The sequence below is a fragment of the Saimiri boliviensis genome, chromosome 17 (genome assembly GCF_048565385.1).
Source record: "Saimiri boliviensis isolate mSaiBol1 chromosome 17, mSaiBol1.pri, whole genome shotgun sequence".
NCBI classification, from domain to species: Eukaryota; Metazoa; Chordata; class Mammalia; order Primates; family Cebidae; genus Saimiri; species Saimiri boliviensis.
This window is the reverse complement of record NC_133465.1, coordinates 58,729,106-58,751,152: the sequence shown is the minus strand read 5'-3', so window position 1 is coordinate 58,751,152 and position 22,047 is coordinate 58,729,106. Positions and strand designations below refer to the sequence as shown.

The 22,047-nt window shown below is 34.8% G+C and overlaps 1 protein-coding gene across 5 annotated transcripts in view; it reads left to right on the top strand.

Annotated features, from left to right (window-relative positions):
• The window catches only part of ABCA8 (ATP binding cassette subfamily A member 8), a 98,610-nt gene that overhangs the window by 54,653 nt on the left and 21,910 nt on the right, over positions 1–22,047 (top strand). For all 5 annotated transcript variants that reach the window (XM_010342488.3, XM_003931788.4, XM_074388907.1 and 2 more), the window contains 7 exons: positions 3,162–3,301; positions 4,651–4,770; positions 7,109–7,307; positions 8,658–8,824; positions 16,528–16,661; positions 17,224–17,361; positions 20,279–20,386. In XM_010342488.3, coding sequence (XP_010340790.1) covers positions 3,162–3,301; positions 4,651–4,770; positions 7,109–7,307; positions 8,658–8,824; positions 16,528–16,661; positions 17,224–17,361; positions 20,279–20,386 — 1,006 coding nt within the window. The remainder of the gene's footprint in view (positions 1–3,161; positions 3,302–4,650; positions 4,771–7,108; positions 7,308–8,657; positions 8,825–16,527; positions 16,662–17,223; positions 17,362–20,278; positions 20,387–22,047) is intronic.

Below are 22,047 nucleotides of genomic sequence, written 5' to 3'. Positions count from 1 at the left end.
GCTTGTGTGCAAGTTGCAAGAGAAAATTCTCTTTATTCCTCTTTCCTCTCCTCAACAGTGGGAAGAAGTCTCTCTTGGAAATACGAGCTACACTGTATGGTGCTGGGGGAGGGGTGAAACAGTTACTCCCTTGACTGCCCCAGCTGGTATCTCTCTAGGTCTTGTGCACCCCAAGTTCATTGGCTTTGAGCCCAGCACAGCATCAGTACTTGGCCAGGAATTACAGTTCCTGTGGTCCTAAGTTTATTTAGATCCCCAGAGCACTTTAGTCCATGGTAGTGGGATAGATGATTCACCTCTGGCTAAGGCTGCTCTAAATGCTCCCTCTGTGGGCACTGGCTGAATTCTGTCCTATGTTGCTTTTCACCGTAGCAGGCAACATTGAGCTCCAATGCAAAGTCCCACAATCACTGTTCTCTTCCTCCCCCAAGCATACAACATTCTCTCTCTGTGCCATGCAGCTGTTGCAGGGGATAGGAAGTTGTGTCAGCAATTCAAGACTGTCTTTCCTAGCCTCTCCAGTGCTTATTTTCCTTATATAATTTTAAAGCCACTATAATTGCTCACCTGATTTTTTGTTCTTATGAAGGTGCTTCCTTGTGTAGACAGTTGTTCAATTTGGTGTTCCTGCAGAGGGGGAGATTTCTGGAGGGTTCTATCTGGCCAACTTGCTCTGCCTCCCCTTCTAAATCTTTTATTGTTTAAAATAGAAGTATTGTGACTTTTAACTTTACAGATGAAATTACAGACTCTAATAAGTGCTGGAGCCAGAAATTGAACCTGAATATTTTTGACTTCTAGATCTAGTAGTCAAATCCATATTTTAAACTACTTTTGTTACATGATTGGTTGTTTGTGTAAATTTATACCAGCTATACTTAAGAAAGAAAACAGTGCCAGGGAGGTGGTTCACGCCTGTAATCCCGGTACTTTGGGAGGCCGAGGCGGGCGGATCACGAGGTCAAGAGATCGTAACCATCCCGGCCAACATGGTGAAACCCCGTCTCTACTAAAAATACAAAAATTAGCTGAGCATGGTGGCGTGCGCCTGTAGTCCCAGCTACTTGGGAGGCTGAGGCAGGAGAATTGCTTGAACCCAGGAGGCGGAGGTTGCAGTGAGCCGAGATTGCGCCACTTCACTCCAGCCTGGCACCTTGCGACAGAGCGAGACTCTGTCTCAAAAAAAAAAAAAAAAAGAAAAAGAAAAGAAAGAAGGAAAACAAACATATGATAACAACAAGACAAAGAAAACAGGATGACAGTTTCCTTGAACTCATCTGCACTTGTTCAGGTCCCAGAGAGTTATTTGAAAAATAGCACATGTAGAGTTTATTCATCTTCCAGTTCTGTGCAATGTCCCCCAGTTTTTTATTTCTTATAGCACTTTGTTTGAATCTCTTCTTGGAAATTAAACTATGTAAAACCTAGTGTTTTCACCTACAAAGTGAGACTAGTCACTCCTACTTGCAAGTAATGGTTAGAGAAAAATAAGTAAAATGCTGTCTGGCACATTGCATGGAAACATAACATGTTCTCAAAATAAAAAGTGCTAGTCAGTATCCCTGCCCAATTTTCATGTCCCTTCATGGACTCCTATTTATGCAGTTGCCTTAGTTTCTTCTAATCTAAGGGTCAACAAACTGTAGCTCATGAGCCACATCCAGCCTACTTCCTCTTTCTGTAAACACAGTTTGATGGGAGCCCAATCATGCCCATTCTTTTACACACTGCCATGGCTGCCTCCACATTACCACAGCAGAGTAGAAGAGTTTCAACAGAGTTCTATTGGCCCATTAAGCCTAGAAAATTTGCTATCCAGTACATATTTTACAGAAAAAGTTTTATAACCTCCCCTTTCAAGCTGTAAGCTCCTCAAGGAACAACTTTGTGCATGATTCTGTAGCACTCAGCACAAGTTCTTACAAGTGGCTAAGGAATATTTCTTAAGTTGCTTTAATTTCAGGAGTCAGCATCATGGAAAACAACTATGACATTTTTTGCTTCATTCTTTCAGTGGATTTCACTACTTCCAAAAATACCTTATATCTTATAAGTTCATACATGCCTTATGTGTCAGTGGAATAATTTTGACTTATGCATTTGGTCAAATAAAATTGCTACCATTTTTAAGGGCTTGCTAAGTGCAAACATCACTATTATTCAGTTGTTAGAATAACCCTAGATGCTAGGAATCATTATTCCAGTTTTCCAACAAAGTAACTGTTTGGATAAGTTAAATAACACATTCCAAATGGCAAAACTATGTTTCAAAGCCAAGTCACCACTGATATTTTACCTACTGTATACTTTATAGCCTTAATTAATAAATATTTTGTGTATCTGTTTCTCTATAATGGAGAAACAGCTGTGGTGTTTTTCAATGGATAGACTGATTTTCTCAATAATACTTTGTTCCTATTCACAGTTCTGGGCTTAGCATGACAAGAAAAGCAAACCCATATTCATCCATTATTAGTTTCTATCTATAATCTAGTTTCCTTCATAGTACTTATTATTATTGATAATTATGTTACTCATCTGGTTGTCTACATGTTTTCTTCCTGTCTCCCTTACTAGACAATCAACTCCATAAAAGCAGAACAATGTTGTCTAGTCACCATTGTATCCTCCGCACTTAGTATGATGTTTGTCACATACTAAGAACTTAGTAAACTTGCATTGGATGAATACATCAAATAAATGAAACTGTTTGGCATCTATACTTATCACAAGTTTCTTGTTCTTTTGAATCAATACAACAATTCTATTTGGTAAACATAAAACTGAACATAATCTGCAACATTATCCATTTTGCATAGTCCTGACCTTTGCTGTATTGCAGCCCTAGTGTTTCCACTGTGACTACTCTCTCTTCAGGGGCTTGAATCAATATCAGACTTCTCTGGGTACCACCTCTGAGTAACCTCACTAGTAACTCTGATTAGCTCATTCTTTTCTTTTGTCCATCACTTTTATATGATTTGGTTGGGTTTTTGTCTTCTTATTTCTTGAGTTTTTGTCCTCATATTTAATATTTGTCTGATCCATTTCTGGCATTAGATTTTAATTGATTTTCTTTGTCCTATAGAGACTAGTCATTTTTTTTTCTTGTTATTGGAGGCTATTTCAAATAACATGTGTCTTTTTTTTCTGAATGCCAGCTTGCAGTTAAATGAAATATGTGTTGAGGAAAACATAACATCACTTGTTAAACAGCATGTCCCTGATGCCAAATTATCAGCCAAAAGTGAAGGAAAACTTGTTTATACATTACCCTTAGAAAGAACAAATAAATTTCCAGGTAATGTACCCGAACACTGTGAAATAAAATATGTAAATAATAGTCATCATGATAACCATAATTATTATTACAACTAATATTTATCAAGGTCTTATAGTATGCTCAGGTATTGAAACATAATCAAAAGAATAGTACAATAACTGAATTATTTTCTATATAGTAGGAAATAGTATTATACTCTAATAGTTTTATTGTAATGCCTGGGTGCTTCGGAAAGCTTCTTTTAGTCCTTCCTCTCTTGTAGTGTGTAATATAATATTCTAATATTCATAAATGTACACAAACACAAATAGTTGAAAACCTCTGGCTTACGCACTATATTAAAAAACCCTGTGATGTGGCTATCTATCTCTCTTCGTGTGACTTTTGCAATAACTGTGTTTTTCAGGCTAACGCATAAATATTTACTAGTTATGTTTGTTGTTCAGGGAATCTATTCCTTGACAATGGGCACTAGGAGGGCTTGCATCAGTGGTTGAAACCATTAACCTTGCTCTATGCGTGGATAAGTTAAAAAGCTTTTTAACTTATCTTTTTGCCCAAGCAGGAGCTCTAGATCGAAGCCTCAGGACTTCTGTAATCACCCTAGCATTAGAATTAGGTTTTTATTTAAGCTTAATTTAAACACTATAATTCAAATCCATGTGGGCAGGGGCGTTATTCATTGCTTCATGAACAATGACTGATACATAAGTATATTTTGGTGAATGAACTAAAGAAATGAATGTTATAAAATTGCTAGAGGGAATAATTACTATCACAATTCCAGGAAAATTCTCTGATTCAATTTCACATTCTCTGCCTATTAGATCTTGTGAATTTTTTCTTCCATTGTTAGAAACAGAATACTTTTAAATAGTTTATATTCTATGTCCTTCCTTTAACAGGTATTTTCTGAACTACAGAAGATGCTGCATCATCCAACTAATTCTCAAAAAATTAATTCATTTCCTTTTGTCAGTTATAGCATAAATGGCTCCCATTTATATCTGTTCTCTAGAAGAGAGTCTTCAATTAATTAGGCTTAGAGTTGAAAAATCCAAAGTTTCACAATTAACTAAATTTTAAAAGCAAGTCAGAAGAAACTAAGATCAAATTTTAATAGGCATACAAATGAATATAAATTAATATTTGATAATAAGAAAGTAATATTTGGGTTATAATACATGATGTAAAATAGAAAATAATATATAGAATTTGCAGAATAAGGTTATCTATTATGAAATGTTAATTTTCAAATGTCTGACATATCACAAGTATAATTTCATATATTTGTGCTTATTTGAAAAATTGTCTTCAGTTCATTTGTGAGTCTTGTTTTAATTCGCTGTTGTGTGTGTATTCTTTAGAACTTTACAAGGATCTCGATAGCTATCCTGACCTAGGAATTGAGAATTATGGTGTTTCCATGACAACTTTAAATGAAGTATTCCTGAAACTAGAAGGAAAATCAACAATTAATGAATCGGGTAAATAAAATGCATGAAAATTATTATGTAAAAGCATTCACATTACCCAGTGCAGCATATATTTCAAGAACACACTGTTCCAAAGATGTGATTACAAAATGTGGGGTTCATGATGAAGGCTCTTCTTAGACAAGCTTGTGTAAAAATAAAACACATCCCTGTCAACATTGCCTTGTAGTTAAAAATAACCCATTTTTCTTCATCCAAGGCTCACTGCACTCATTGTATCCCTGGGCTTCCAAGAGCAATTTCACATAAAACATTTATTCTAAATAAATATAAAACATGAACTCCCAGATCTATAACACTTAAGAACCCCAAACAGTACTTTAAAAATGAAACTATTAAATTTCTGTACACCAGTGATAAACAATAAAATCTGAATTAAACATATTGTACCGTTCCACAGATCTCAGATTCTCTGGTGTCAGTTTTTTTATTCTTTTTTTTTCTTTATGTTAGAAATCGGACAATAACTACCTACCTATTTTCAAAGTCACGAATAACTTACTCTCTTGTGTTCAGACTGTTTTGAAGCCGAACCTAATAAACTCTCTATTTCTGATAATGTACTTTTCCATTCTAACATTTTCATTTGTTCTTTTGTAGAGTTTCAGTTTCTTCACTATTTTTCATCTGCTCCTAATATTGTCCATGTTTTCCAGTAGATCTTATAACATATTTATCATAGTTATTTTTAAACTCATGTATTTTAATTCTAATATGTGGACCATGTGACTGATGACCCTTATCAGTAACTGACTTTGATTTTTTTCCTCTTCCATATGGGTTATATTTTCTTGCTTCTTCATATGTCTTGAAATTGTATTTTACCATGGGCATTACTGTCACAAAACAGGAGCACTGAGGTAAACAATGCCCAGAAAATGGCATGAATCTTACTCTGTCCACATCCATGCTGATATGGATGGCAGAACTGATCTAGTTTGTATTTGCAGGTTTCTGGGCTTTTATACAGGTTTTATTAAATTCAGCTCACTCCCAGCTTCAAATGTTTTAAAGGTAGAATCAGGTCTTTCCCTTAGACATGATTTTGAATTATAGCACTGGAAAAATTCTATATATTTCTTTATTGCCCCACTATCAAATACCTCAATAACAGGATTAATCTCACTGATTTTCAGCCTGCCATCACTTTTCATTTATTTATTTGTTAATATTTCTTTATTATTTATTTGTACATATCTCTCCACCCTCTCATTCAGTGACTGGCCTCTAGTGGACTAATGTATTACACAAAAGGAAGCACCCAAAAACTCGATGACGTCTTGCTCAAGACACTGTGCAGCTCCTTATGTCTCTCTGTTTTACTCAGTATCTGCCCCCAGCTACTGGTGTACTGTTTCTATGCACTTAGGAAGGGCTCCATGAAAAAAAGTTGGTAGATGGTGTAAACTCGTTTTATGGCTAAGGTATCACATGATTCTAGTCAGTCAGAGTTTGTGTAATCTGGGCTGCTTTCTCTTAACCTACCTTTGGGGGTTTTCTCCTTTTTCCTTTTTCTGCCATGCCCCTAAAGATGAAAGCTTCCATAGGAATCTTTTCCTCCTAGAAATGTTTTCTTCCTCTTACACGTTAGGTATTTTTTAGCTTTCTTTGTGCTCTTGCCCATCTGGTAGATTAAAAATAACTACTATTTTTTTCCCTTGGTAAGACCAGGTGGCAGTCTCTTGCAACTAATGAGAAGCAGAATATTCCTGAATTATTCTTTTAATATACTTTTGACCACTATTTTAAGATCCTTACATCTTCCTTCACATGTGTTGCTGTGTCCTGTCGTTGTACTTACACTTTTTTGGGTATGTGCTTTTTGAGGTTTGATATGAGACATTATACAATGGATGTCATCCTGGGTATCCAGAGATTATAGAGAATACACAAAAGAATGCAGTCTCAGAAACCGTGAATAGTTTTGAAATCTCTGCAGTAACAACAATTTATAGCTAACTCTCAGTTTGTATTTACAGTTTACTCCCAGTTCAGAGCGCGTCAATTTGTAGCTTAATTGAACATGCGAGGTAGTTGTTTCCTTTGCTAATTTTCCAAGTCATTCCTAAGCACTGTGATGACCTTAACTATTCATCTTGATCTCTGTAATGTATTGTCTGTATCCAAATTACCTAAGGTCTCCTTTCTATCCCTTTGTACAAGAAATAATATTTCATCTATTTCTCTATTTTAAAGCAGTAATCAGCAAAACCACATCATACCTACAGTAATGCAGAACAGTCTAATCATGATATATACCCTTAAGAGAGCAAATCCCTTTTGTAAGCCCAATGAAGTTCATATGAGTTGCTTATTTTCTGTTTTGCAGACATTGCTACTCTGGGAGAAGTACAAGTGGAAAAAGCTGGCGACACTGATAAGCTTGTTGAATTGGAACAAGTCCTCTCTTCACTTAACAAGATGAGAAAGACAATAGGTGGTGTGGCTCTCTGGCGACAGCAGTTATGTGCAATTGCAAGAGTTCGCTTGTTAAAGTTAAAGCATGAAAGAAAAGCTCTTTTAGCACTGTAGGTATCAGTTGCCACCAGCTTTTTTTTTTTTTTTTTAACTCAATGCATTAAAAAGAAAATTCGAGGTATAAAGGCAAGAGAAAAAACACAGAAATATGAGAATAGATTTTTGCAGCTACAAAACTGGATAAAGTGTTAATACCCAGTTTAGTCAATGGCCCTAGTGGTTACCTATTAGGAGACTAGTGGGTGGAATTTGTAATCTTATAGAGACATTTGTAGAAAAAATGTTGAAGTAATGTAAGTTTTCCTGTATGTTTTCCTCTCAAATTCTCCACTCTTGTACGTGACAGATGCATTGGACTGTTTCTCCCAGTATCTATATGCCAGTGCCCTACATTAGCCGTTAGCGAACCATATAGCATCTGACTCTTCTGTGGGTACACTGACTGTTTCACTGTCATCCTGCAGACCCTTCCCTACATGTCCTGACTTCCCTTCAGTCTTCTTTAGGGACAGTAGTTCATTCTCCTTATCTGCTGTGTATAATTGGCACCATCCCTGCTCCCACGAAGCACATCACCTGCCATTAGCACTCTGGTGCCCATGGTACCTTGACTGTCAATCAAGACTTTGTCTTTGAATACTTGAAGCAGTAAAAGATACAAGACCTGGCACATAATTGAATTTCAACAAATACTTGCCAAACAAATAAGTAATGAAAGTTCACTGAGAAATTACGACAAAAAGATTTGCATGATTTAAGAAAAATCTTTCATGTGAATCTGGCCACAGTGTATGGAAAGTCTAGAGAGAGTGAAAAGTGGAGGAAAGCCATCCATTTGGCAAGATTTCAGACAAGATGTAATTAAAAATTGAGAATGGAGAAAGCTTCCGAAGTAAAATATATGACTGTATAGTAAGATTTTTAAATTTATTCTAAGTGAGAAATATAGGAGAATAAACAGTAGAAAGTGATTTTGAAATTTGAGATTGGATACTACAGAAATCATGTGTCTGCTAACGAAAACAAGAATTATGAGGAGTGGATATGAATAAAATTGGGAGTAAAGCACTGATGATGAACTAGGCAGCAGAAAGGGAAAACATCACAGTGGAAACACAGGAGCGAGGTAGAATCTTGTCATATAAAGGACAACTATCGCATGCAATTTTATGGGATATCCAATGGCCAAAACGCAACAGGGGAAATGAACAAAGGACAAAACTACAGTTTATCATCTCCAATTTGGAGGTAGGGAAAGGACAAACTACTCAAGAAATGTGACAGATAATTATGTGCTTAATTGTTGTAATTTCTTTATCCCATTACATTATAAACTGCACAGACATTATTAGATTAGGAAATGGCCATTGCATTCATGTTGGCAATTTTCTTTTGTGTAGGCTATTAATTATAATAGTTGGATTGTGCCCTTTTCTGGTGGAGTATATTGTGACGAAAATGTATCGAAGCACTTACACTTTGGAACTTTCTCCTCATTTGTACTTCCTGGCTCCTGGACAACAACCACATGACCCTCTCACTCAATTACTGATCATCAATAAAACAGGTAACGTGGTCAATGCTTGATCTCCAAATACATTTACTGTTCAGAGCAATACTTAGAAAACATAATCATGAGAAAGAAAATAGCTTTCCACTTATTCAGCATGTGTTAAAAAACAATTTATGAAACCTGGATATAATAAATACAGGCCCCAAAAGAAGCAGGAATTGGGGAAGTATTTTCTTTTCTTTTTTTTTTTTTTTTTTTTTTTTGAGATGGAGTTTCACTCTTGTCACCCAGGCTGGAGTGCAATGGCATGATCTCAGCTCACCACAACCTGCGCCTTCTGGGTTCAAGCGATTCTCCTGCCTCTGCCTCCTGGGCAGCTGGGATTACAGGCATGTGTGACCACACCTGGCTAATTTTGTATTTTTAGTATAGACGGGGTTTCTCCATGTTGGTCAGGCTGGTCTCAAACTCCTGACCTCAGGTAATCCACCCACCTCGGCCTCCCAAAGTGGAAAGTATTTTCTAAAGGAGAAACATTATCTGATAGCAACTTGCAAAATGAAAGCATTCGTACCAAAAAAAGCATTTAACAGGTTAATTGGGATTTGATTAACGTGCCATATAATTTACCCATTTAAAGGTACAATTCCATGGTTTTTAGTGTATTCGCAGAATTGTGAAACCATCTCTACAATCCATTTTAGAATATTTTCATCACCCGAAAAAGAAACCCGATATCAAATAGCAATTACCCCCATGTAGTCCTTCCCTACAGTCCTAGGCAATCACAAATTTATTTTCTGTCTCTATTGATTTGTTTATTCTGAACATGTAATATCAATGGACTCGTACAATATGTGATACTTGGTGACTGACTTCTTTCACTTAGCATGTTTTCAAAGTTTATCTATGTTGTAGCATTTATCTATGTATCAATACTTCCTTTTTATTGTTGAGTAATATTCTATTCTATGGTTATACTAAAATTTATTTATCATTCATCAGCAGATGGATATTTTTCCCAATAATTGGATATTATAAAAAATGCTGCTATAAATGTTCATGTACATGTTTTTGTTTGAACATATATTTTCATATCTCTGGGGTGTAATCATAAAAGTAGAATTGTTGGGTCATATGGTAACCTGTTTAGCCTTTGAAGGACCTTCCAAACTGTTTTTCAAAGTGACTGCACCACTTTGTATTCATACCAGCAATTTTTTAGGATTCCACTTTCTACGTATGTTTGCCAGCATTTTTTTTTTGTTTTTTCTTTACATGCACCATAGCGTATGTCAAGTGGTATCTTGCGATTTTGATTTGTATTTTGCTAATGGCCAGTAATGTTGAGCATCTTTTAATGTGATAATTGATCCATTGTACATCTTCTTTGTAAAAATGTCTATTTTCTTTGTCCATTTTAAAAATGGATTGTCTTTTTTATTGGGTTCTACATATTATTTATATAGATTAAATAAAATTATCTTATCAGATACAGAATGTCTTCATTATTCGGATTCTCTAAGAATTTTTCTCTTCACTAAAATTTATTGGTAACCCCCAAATACATATCTGTTGCACTTTCATGATATTTACAGATATGCTCAAAGAAGTGAACATTTTTAGTCACCTGATGTACACATTTTCAAAAGAGATTGAATAAAATGGCACTGCCTTTTTGTTTTAGCTTTCATGCTATAAACAAATGCCTTTTTTTGAAGTCTATTTCATTCTACATTTTTCACATTTGTGTGTGTGTTTTTGTGGTGATTTTGCTGTTTAAAATGACACAAAGCATAGTGCTGAAGTGTCATCTAATGTTTCTAAATGGAAGAAGGCTGTGACATGTCTTTTTCTAGTTTTTTGTTTTTTTTAGTGTTTTCATTATAAACAGATGTTGAATTTGTCAGATGTTTTCTCTGTGTTTACTGAGATGATCATGTGACTTTTATATCGTATTATTTTCAGATATTAACCCAACCTTGCATTTATAGGATAAATTTTACTTGGTCATGGTGCATAATTCTTTCCATTTTCTGCTGGATGTGGTTTTCTAGGGTTTTGCTAATGTTTTGTATCTCTATTCATAAGGGATATTGTTCTGTAGCTTTATTCTATGGTAATGTCTTTAAAGATCAGGGTAATACTTGCTGCATATAATAAGTTGGCAAATATTCCCTGAACTTTCTTTTTTTTTTTACACTTTGTGAAAGATTGACAATTCTTCTTTATTAGGTAGAAATGTACTAGTGTAGCTTTCTGGGTGAGGGATTTTCTTTATGGGAAGTTTTGTAATTAGTAATTCAATCTTAATTGTTACAAGTCTCTTTATATTTTATATTTCTTCTTGTATCCGTTTGATAGTTTCTATCTTTCTAGGAATTTTTCCATTATACTGTATTATCTAATTCGTTGTTATCCAAACATTCCATTTTAATCCTTTTTATCTATAAGATTGGTATTCATACCCTCTTTTTGTTCTTGATCTTAGTAATTTTCATTTTATTTTACTTTTTCATGGTCATCCTAGCTAAGGGTTCATCAATTTTGTTGATGCTTTCAAAGAATCAACTTCTAGCTTAATTGTCTCTATTGGTTTTCTACTGTCTGTGTCACTCATTTCCAAACCAATATTCATTGTTTCCCTTTCTTTCTGTTCCCCTTGTATTTAGCTTGCTCCTCTCTTTTCAGTGTCTTAATACAAAAGTTTCACTTACTGATTTGATGTTTTTCCTCTTTTATTAAACATAGGTGTTTACAGTTATAAACTTCCCTCTAAGCTCTGCTTTCACTGCATGGCATAAGCTTTGGTGTATTATGTTTTAATTTGTATTTATCTCAAAATATTTTCTAACTTCCCTTGTGATTTCTTTTCTGACCTATTGGTTATTTGTGAGCAGACTTTTTAGTTTCCAGAAATTTGTGATTTTCTAAGTTTTTGTTGTTGAATTTTAAATTCCTCCCCTGTGGTCAGAGATCATAGTTTATAAAATTCCAACTTTTTTCAGTGCATTAAGGCTTGTTTGATGTCCTTGCCTATAGCTCATCTTACAGAATATTCCTTGTGCACTTGAGAAGAATGTACATTCTGCCGTTGGGTGAAAATTTTTCTGTTTCACTCTTCGTGCTATTTTATATTTTGAGTCTCTGTTAATAGTGCATATATGTTTATGAATGTAACTTCCTACTGTTTTGATCTTGTTTTGACCCTTTTATCATCATAAAATGTCTCTTACTATTTCTAGTAACATTTTTTTATCTATCTTGTCTGATACTAGAAGAGCCACTTCGGTTTTCTTATGGTCTTGTTTTGCGTGGTGTATGGTTCCACCTACTGCTATGCATCTACTTGTATTCACCATTTAATTTGGATCAATGAAATTTAACATGTGTCCCCTGTAAATTTAATTTAATTTAATATGTGTCTCCTATAAACAGTATAGAGTTGAATAGTGTTTTTAAATACAATCTGCCAATCTATGCCTTTTGGGTGTATTATTTATCATATTCACCTACTTTTACTAATAATATAATATTTATATCTGCCAGTTTTTTGTTTGTTTTCTGAATGTCTCATGTCATTTTTATTCTTCTGTTTCTTCTTTACTGTTTTCTTTTACACTGAGTATTTTCTAGTTTAATGATTTAATTCTTTTAATAATTTTTTTGGCTTTATTTTTGAATTATTTTCTTAGTGGTTGTTTTTAGACTTAGAATATACATCTTAACTTATTTTAATCTACTTAAAGTTTACACAAATTTAAGATTAATGTTACAAAGTCTACAAGTACATACTTGCTCTCCTTTCTTCTCTCAGCTTCCTTAAAAGACATGACATCATATAAAGTAATGATTGTATGATGTATTGCCGGTTTTAAAGTATATAGATGTAATATGCATAATAATAACATCAAAATGTGGAATAGTGAATACAGCCATATAAAATGAAAGAGTTAAGATTATTTGCCATTTCTTGTTCTCTTCATTTGTTCCTGTGAATTTATATTATCATTTTATGTGATTTCCTTACTCCAATACAGCTAGGCTTCCACCTGCCTCCTTTGTGCCATTTTTTTCAAATATTTTACATCTATATTTGTATAGCCTTGATAATAAAATTATATACATAATGCATTATACAATTGCTTTTAAAATGATTTAATACAAGAGACGGAAAACCGTGTATTTATACTACCAATTATAAGTACATAGTTGTTTTTGTTGATCCTCTTTGGCCTTTTCACTTGGATTCGGATTGCCATCTGGGGTTATTTGCTTTCAGTTTTAAGTATTTCTTATAAGGCAAGTCTTTGTAAAAAAAAGTTCTGTGATACTTTCATCTTTTTATTATTTGTTTTTATTTTTATAGATTAGGAGGAAAGAAGTACAGTTTTGCTACATGGTTATATTGTGTAGTGGTGAAGTCTGAGCTTTTAGCGTAACCATCACTCAAATAGTGTACATTGTACCTATTACTACCATCATCTTTGAAAGCCAGTTTTGCTAAATATAAAATGCTTGATTGAATTTTTTCAGCACTTTGAATATGTCATTTTGCTGTGTTGTGGCTTCTTTTGTTTCTGATGAAATAGCTGGGTTCATATTGGTGTTTCCTTATACATCATTAAGGAAACATTCTCTTTGCCTTTGTCTTCACCATTTTTACTCCGATGGGTCTGGGTTTGGATCTCTTTTCATATATCCTACTTGGAGTTTGTTGAAATTCTCAGATGTTCAAAGTTTTCAATCAAGTCGGTAAATTTGCAGTCATTATTTCTTCAATGGTTCTTTTCCTCTTCCTTTATCTTGCTCCTTTTCTTCTGGTACTGCCATGCATGTGAAATAGTGTGATTAATAATGTCCCACATTTTTCTTAGATTGTGGGATTTTTTTTTATTATTCTTCAGATTGCATAATCACATTTCATCTATCTTCAGGTTTGCTAATTCTTTCTACTGATCATTCAAATTTGTGGTTGAGCTACTCCAGTGAATTTTTCATTTCAATTATTGTATTTTCAACTCCAGAATTTCTATTTGGCTATTTATTATTTTAAAAAAAAACCTTTTTATTGGTATAATGTATTTGAAGAGACATTGTCATCATACCTTTCTTTACTTTTCTAAACATGTTTTCTTTTGGTTCTTTGAGCATACTTGCAATAGCTGCTTTGTAGTCTGTTTTTCATATTTGTTACCTGGGCCTGCCAAAGGCAGTTCTTGTTGCTTACTTTTTTTTTTCCTGTATAAGGGTGACACTTTCTTATTTTTTAAGATGTCTCATAATTTTGGTTGAAAACTGGACATTTAAAACAATACTTTGTAACAACTTTGGATAATGTCTTGAAGCTTGTTATTATTATTTGCTCATTTCCCCTGCTTTATACAACTCTGATGCCATTCTTTAGAGACATAACTTTGCTAAGTGCATTGTTCTCCTGAGATGGCGATAGATTTGGCAGACCTTTCTTGGATTCTTTCCTTGATCTCTCCATTAAACCAGTGAACTCTACTGGTATCGCATTCAGTTGTTAGTCACCACCAGTAGCAAGCTGATTGGTCGGTTGTTTTCAAAAATGCCCATATGCACAAATTGCTCCATAGTTTAATCCAATTACAGTAATTCCCTGTCATCTGAAACATTACAAGATCCCTAGTAGATGCCTGAAACCATAGATAGTACCAAACCTAATAGTCATCAATGAGAACACATTCTGTTCATGTTTTTTGTCCACAAATTTATTACCTTTTCCATCTTAACTAAGCACTTATCATGTACTGTGGCCATAGCTTTTACAGTCTGAGGTAAAACAGCAAGACTAGCATGAGTTTCTTTTTTCTTCTTCACAATTCACAGAAGAGACTTGCTAAGATCCAAGCAACCTCAGCATACAATTTTTTTTTTCCTTTCCTTATTAAGTCAACACCTTTCACCTTTTCACTTAAAGAAATCAATATATGGCTTCTCTTTGACATATCCAAATTGCCAGCATTACTCCTCTTGTGCTTTGGGGCCACTATTAAGTAAAATAAGGGTTACTTAAGCATAAGCACTTTGATAGTTGATCTGATAACTGAGGTGGCTACTAAGCGGCCAATGAGTAGGTAGCATATGCAATGTGGACAAAGTGGGCAAAGGGCTGATTCATATCTTACACAGGACAGAGTGGACAATATGAGATTTCATCAAGCTGCTCAGAATGGCATGCAATTTAAAACTTATACGTGTTTTTCTCTGGAATTTTTCATTTTGCATTTTAGAACTTCAGTGGACTAAAAGTAACTAAAACAGCAGAAAGCGAAACCATGGATAAGGGAGCGCTAATATAAATATAGTCTTGTTTGTAGGAAAAGTCTTTGAGGCCAGTTATTAAGGTTTGTCCTCGCCACAGAAGGGCTCTTCTTAACTGTTTTGCTGCTCTCTCTAGTAAACGTTTAGCTGGTGTATTGTTTAACCTAGTGAATTGCAATCTCCTGTCAGTTGCTTACTAACAAAATCTTGATGGTTTTTAGTGCACTCTGAGGCCTGAACCTCCCAAACTCTGTTCCAGCTAAAGTCAGTTTCCTGAGGGAGGGTTTCAGCACATACTATTCTTATGGCTTGTCTCTGCTCCTGAAACAACAATCTCACTGTTGCTTCAGATTTGGAAGCATGGATCATGCCTGATTCTCTTGGTGTGGAGCTCCTGTTTTATGAGCAGGGTACTTGGCGGGGGTGTCTTCTCAGCTTGCCTCTCCTGTCATGGAAAGTCTGCCCTACACATGAGATGGGACAAGGATGATTGTGCCCTGGTGCTTTTGGCCCCTTATGCCTACAGGAGAGCTTCCACCTAGGATCAGGGACTGGGTGGAGGAAGAGACCTCCAGCTCTCTTAGCCACTCTGGTCTGGTATTGATCTTCTGTAACACAGTTGTGGGGAAATGAGAAAAGTTGATGGGCAGCCCCTCCCAGGAAGATACTGTATCCCTGAACTGGGCTTGGAGAAGAAGGATCCCTGGTTCTTGGCTACACCCTTTTAGAGTGAAGCTTCTGTTAGACAGATCTGGGAAGGAAGTGGGGAGTGGAGGGATCATGTGGTGACTTAAATGCCACAATTTCATAGCGTTTTAACTTAGATTTAGTAGATTTTATTAAATATATGTGTCATTGTTTTCTGTATGCTCTTAGAACAATTTTAAAATATTTTAATTTGTTGTTTTTTAAGGAATTTTTGTAAGTTATGATTGTTTTTTCTGGGGAGAAGGTCTACAGAGCTACTCACATTGCTAGTCTATGTGTTGTCTTCCTGTGTCAAGAAAATTTTGAAAATTAATTAATAATCTAGCAGTAATAAAGTGAGTTTTAGCAAATTTCTTGGTTAATCGATAGAAGTTATCTGTATTATTAAAGGTATCATTATCATTAAATGATAATGATAATGATACAGATACAAAGTTATCTGTATCATTCATTCTTGGTTATGGCCATTCATTGTAATATTCTAAAAAGAACTCAATGTTGAAAGACATTTGGCACTAAAAAAATCTTTTACATTAATAGTAATAAGCAAATAAAAATATGTACAATTAAAAAAATCAAAAATCATGAAGTAATTCCATGAGAAATAAATAGATATTTTAATTCACATTAGCAAGCATGTGGAAAATATCCTGATAGTCCGTATTACTGCATCACATAATAACATTAATTATAATTTGACTACACAACTTGATATTAATTTTTTTAGTTTTGTGATATCTAACGTCTTTACACATTAGGGGCAAGCATTGATGACTTTATACATTCTTTGGAACACCAGAAGATAGCTTTAGAAGTGGATGCATTTGGAACTAGAAATGGCACAGATGACCCATCTTATAATGGAGCAATCACAGTGTGTGGTAATGAAAAGGTATGCAGGTCTCTAATAATCCTTCTGAAAAAATGTGAAAAGCTAACATAATATCAATATACCCAGGCCTCCAACTTCAATACTGAAAAAATGAAAAACAAATACTGCTTTCATTTATTACTTAGTGAATTGTATTCACTGGCACAAATAATTCATGTATCAATCATTGTCTACTGGCACAATCTATTAGCAAAATATATACTATAGAATACCTACTGTCAAGTCCATATTTAAGTTCAAAAATGTTGTATTTCCTCTCAAGGATTTTATAATACATGTATTCCAAAACTTCTGTTTTGTTCTCAAGCAATAAACATTGAACATATGATATAGCAAGATATCTGGTGTTTTTAATATCAGATACATGATTTTGTTTTACTATATACATGTTTTGATTTACTTATAGTGTATGCTTTTACTTATACAGTGTTTGGCCCTTTATTTTGATTATTTGACACCATATAAAAACATAATATCTTAAATTTAAATACGGAATTTTGACTTTTTTAGAAAACAAAATGAAGATATATGAGAACTTATATCCTTATTTGTTATATTTTAGAATTACAGCTTTTCGTTAGCATGCAATGCCAAAAGATTGAATTGCTTCCCAGTTCTTATGGATGTTGTTAGTAATGGGTTACTTGGAATGGTTAAACCGTCAGTACATATCCATACTGAAAGAGGTACATTTTTGGAGGTAAGTATATACAATCTTACAATTCCTGACTCTCTTCTGTCAGAAATCTCCCAGATCACTGTTTAAATGCTGGAATCTTGTCTTTATTGAGTAAACCACTGCATAATAAATTAACATTTGGACTCATTCTAGTTCTGTGACTTTGGAAAATCAATACCTTTTCAGAACCTCATTTTTTTAAAGTAAAATAAAACTAACAAAACATTTTTCAAAGAGAATATGAAGCAATAAAAATGAAATCGTACAGCAGTGTGACCACACAAGAATAAAAAACAAATGAAACAAAGGAGACAGGAAGGAAGGAGTGAACAAATGAATGAAGGAAAGAATGAAGGAAGGAACAAAGGAAGAAAGGGGCTTTATTATTACTTGTAGACATTTTACAAAAGAAATTCAAGACAAAGTTCAGGCTATAATTGCAGACTGTCAACCTTAGAATTACTGCAGATTCTTGTCAAAAATATTAATTCCCCTGCCCTATTCCAGACCAATCAAACACTTTCATTTATGGAGATGGTGAGAAGATGGAATTTACTTTTAAACAACGGGCCAAGTGATTGGAATATATACAGCCCTTTAAGTTTAGAACCAGAATACCTATCACAGTTTGTAATGATTCTTATTTAATTATTGTATACATATATTTCTCCCTATCGGAGAGTTCTTTAAGCACAAAGATCATGTGTTTTTTTTTTTTTTTTTGAGACGGAGTTTCGCTCTTGTTACCCAGGCTGGAGTGCAATGGCGCGATCTCGGCTCACCGCAACCTCCGCCTCCTGGGTTCAGGCAATTCTCCTGCCTCAGCCTCCTGAGTAGCTGGAATTACAGGCACGTGCCACCATGCCCAGCTAATTTTTTGTATTTTTTTAGTAGAGATGGGGTTTCACCATGTTGACCAGGATGGTCTCGATCTCTCGACCTCGTGATCCACCCGTCTCGGCCTCCCAAAGTGCTGGGATTACAAGCTTGAGCCACCGCGCCCGGCCAAGATCATGTGTTTTTAACACTATATGAATACCTTGTACCTAGGAAAAAACCTGCAACATGATAAACATGAAACAACTTAATTGTTAAGTACACAAGTTAGTGTTAGGGTCATCAAATTATCTACATCCCACTCCAGGGTTTTATGATAATATATATGGCTAATAATCATGTATACCTAAAATAGACCACATATCTGTCATTCTTTTACATTTACTTTTAGAGGCAGGGTCTCGCTCTGCCACCCAGGTGAAGTGCAGTGGTGGGATGATAGCTCACTGTAACCTCGAACTCCTGGGCTCAAGAGATCCTCCCATGTTGGCCTCCCAAAGTGCTGGGATTACAGGTGTGAATCGCTGCACCCAGCTGCCATTATTATTTTTGTATGTTTCAGCAAGATCTTCAGTTACCTTCTCACATCATATTTCACTGTGTGCTCAGGAGGTAAAACTTCCTTTAATTAAGGTTGTGCAAGAAATTTTATCATTAAAGTAAAAGATTTTAGTCACCCATCAAGTATGAATTAATTTTGGAATATATGCTGTGGTTCATTTAATTAACGTTTTGTGACTATGAAGACCTTTTAATTTTTTGGTTTCTGAGAGCAGTATACATAATTGGGCAAATTGCCTCAGACTTCTGTCTATCAAGATATCCTGTTCAACTAGAATGAATTAGATACCATTAATTATTGGAGCTAATAATGAATGAATTAACTCAGCTGACTCTGTATCTATGTGCCTGATATATTCACTTTAACCAATAACCCCAGCAACTCATTTCATTCTCTGTTGTATTTTACCTGCTCATTGCCCCCAAACTGAGTTTCCTGGAGTTTCAGAAGTTGCTTCTATCCCCCCCAAAGTCAATAGATTGGCCACTAAGTACTGAGCTCAGGGCATTCTGGAAGCATACTGACAATGAGCTGGAATCTTAGCAAGTGGCTTTCTAGTGACCAAGCTGAAGACTACCAGGGTCTTGTTATAACTTTCTTCAGTAGTGTATTTAATCACACAAGCAACTATGTGAATCATGAAAATAACATGAGACTGGCTTTCAAGACAGTTTGTGATCTTTTATCCTTAAAGATTGTTACAAACAGAAGCAACAACAGATGGAACTAAGGAAAGGTTTTCTTGGTGTTTTTGCTCTCCCTTCTAGTACTTTATCTCTACTTTTAAATCCTCAACCAATATTTATCTGGTCACATGATGTACCTAAAAAACTAACTTATTATCACTGTACCCATAAAATGTCAGGTATTTTTTGAGTCAAGCTGTGACATTTGATATAAAGGTCAGTTAAGAAATTGCCGGCCGCGGTGGCTCAAGCCTGTAATCCCAGCACTTTGGGAGGCTGAGGCAGGTGGATCACGAGGTCAAGAGATCAAGACCATCCTGGTCAACATGGTGAAACCCTGTCTCTACTAAAAATACAAAAAATTAGCTGGGCATGGTGGCGCGTGCCTGTAATCCCAGCTACTCAGGAGGCTGAGGCAGGAGAATTGCCTGAACCCAGGAGGCGGAGGTTGCGGTGAGCCGAGATCGCGCCATTGCACTCCAGCCTGGGTAACAAGAGCAAAACTCCGTCTCAAAAAAAAAAAAAAAAAAGAAAGAAAGAAAAAAGAAAAAGAAATTGAATGTGTCAACTGTCAACTGTGAATTATAATTTGTCATTTAGCACCAAAATAAATTTTAGAATCATAAGGTAAGAAAAGAGAAAAATCTTGCTCTTATTATTTTCCAAATGTTATCAGTATATTCATCTTCTTCAATCACTTATCTATAAATTTGAGTATAAAGCCAAGATTTAAGTGTCAAAACTGGAAGGATAATGAGAGAGCCTGAGAATCTCAAAAGGGACCTAAAGCAGAATTATGTAAACCTGGTCTAAAATGTCTTCATTCAATTCATTGTATTCTTTGCATTTTCAGAATGGACAGAGCTATCCACTCGAATTCCTGGGATATATCATGTTCTGGCTGCTTTTAACATCGAGTTGCCCACCTTACATTGCCATGAGCAGCATCGATGATTGTAAGGTAGTAATAAGTAATTGCAACTTCCATTATTTTGCATAATCAGAAGCTGAAGGTAATTTTATGGGAGTTTTCTTAAGAAAATTTATACATGCTTAATTGAACAGCCAATTCAGACAAATTCTAAGTTATAAAAATAAAAGAAAGTTTTGTAAATTGAAAAATATAGATAAATAAGTGACAGAGAATTATTCTGAACATTATTTGGATATGACAACAAACTAGAATAGACAAAATAACTTTGAAAAAAAAAAGCAAAGTTGGAAAATATGCTTCTGATTTCAAGGCTCACTACAAATTTTTAGTAATTAAGAATGTGTTGTATTAATAATTATGTAGATATTTGAAATGAAATAGACATTTCAGAAATAAACTCACACATGTATCAATTGATTTTCAACAAAGTTATCAAATAACTTAAATGAGGGTAAGATTGGACTTTTTAACAAATTGTGGTGGAACAAGTTTGTATCATTCTGAAAAAAAAAATTCTTAACTTCCATCACACCGTGCACAAAATTAATTTGAAATGAATCACAGATCTTGACATAGGTGATATTTTTCAGATAGGGAAGAAGAAGCATATGTAATTTTAAAAAAGATAACTTGAACTTCATCAAAGTTAAAAGCTTCTGCTCTTTGTAAAACACCAATAAAAAACAAAAGGCCGCCGAGCTTGGTGGCTCATGCATGTAATCCCAGCACGTTGGGAAGCTGAGGTGGGCAGATCATTTGAGGTCATGAGTTCTACATCAGCCTGACTAACAAGGTGAAACCCCGTATCTACTAAGAATACGAAAGTTAGCTGGGTGTGATGGTGTGTGCCTGTGATCCCAGCTATGTGGGAGGCTGAGGCAGGAGAATCGCTTGATGAACCCAGAAGGCAGAGGATGCAGTGAGCTGAGATTGTGTCACTGCACTCCACCCTGAGTGACAGACTCCATCTCAAAAAATAAATTAAGTAACTAATTTAAAAAATAAATAAAAGGCAAGCCACAGACTGGGAGAAAAATATTCACAATACTTATATATGTGACAAAGATTTGTATCAAGAATATGTAAAGAACTCTCATACCTCTGTAAAAGAGGATAACCTGAGTATTAAAAAGGACAAAGTATTTGAATATATGCACTACCAAAGAAGATGTACAGATGGAAAATACTCCCATGAAAAGATGGTTAATATCACGAGTAATCAGGAAAATAACCTCAATGAAATAGCTCTACACGCTCAACAAAACTAATGTTAGAATGACTATCAATATCAAGAGTTTATGAGGATGTGGAGAAACTAGAACTCCCATGCATTGGGTGGGAACATAAATTGTACAATCATGTTGCAAAATAATTTGGCTGTTTCTTATAAAGTTAAAAATATACTTATTATTATGACATAGCAATTCTTCTCCTAAGTATTTACTCAAAAGAAAACATCTTTCCACTTAAACTCTTGAACATTAATGTTCTGAACAGCATTAGTTATAATAGACAACAACTTGAAATGACCCAAGTGTCCCGCAAACAGTGAATTGATAAACAAATTCTGATATAGCCATACAATGGAATACTACTCAGCAATATAACAGACGAACAACTAATAAATGCACCAACACAGGTGAATCTTAGAACCATTACACTGAGGAAATGATAACCACAAATGATTA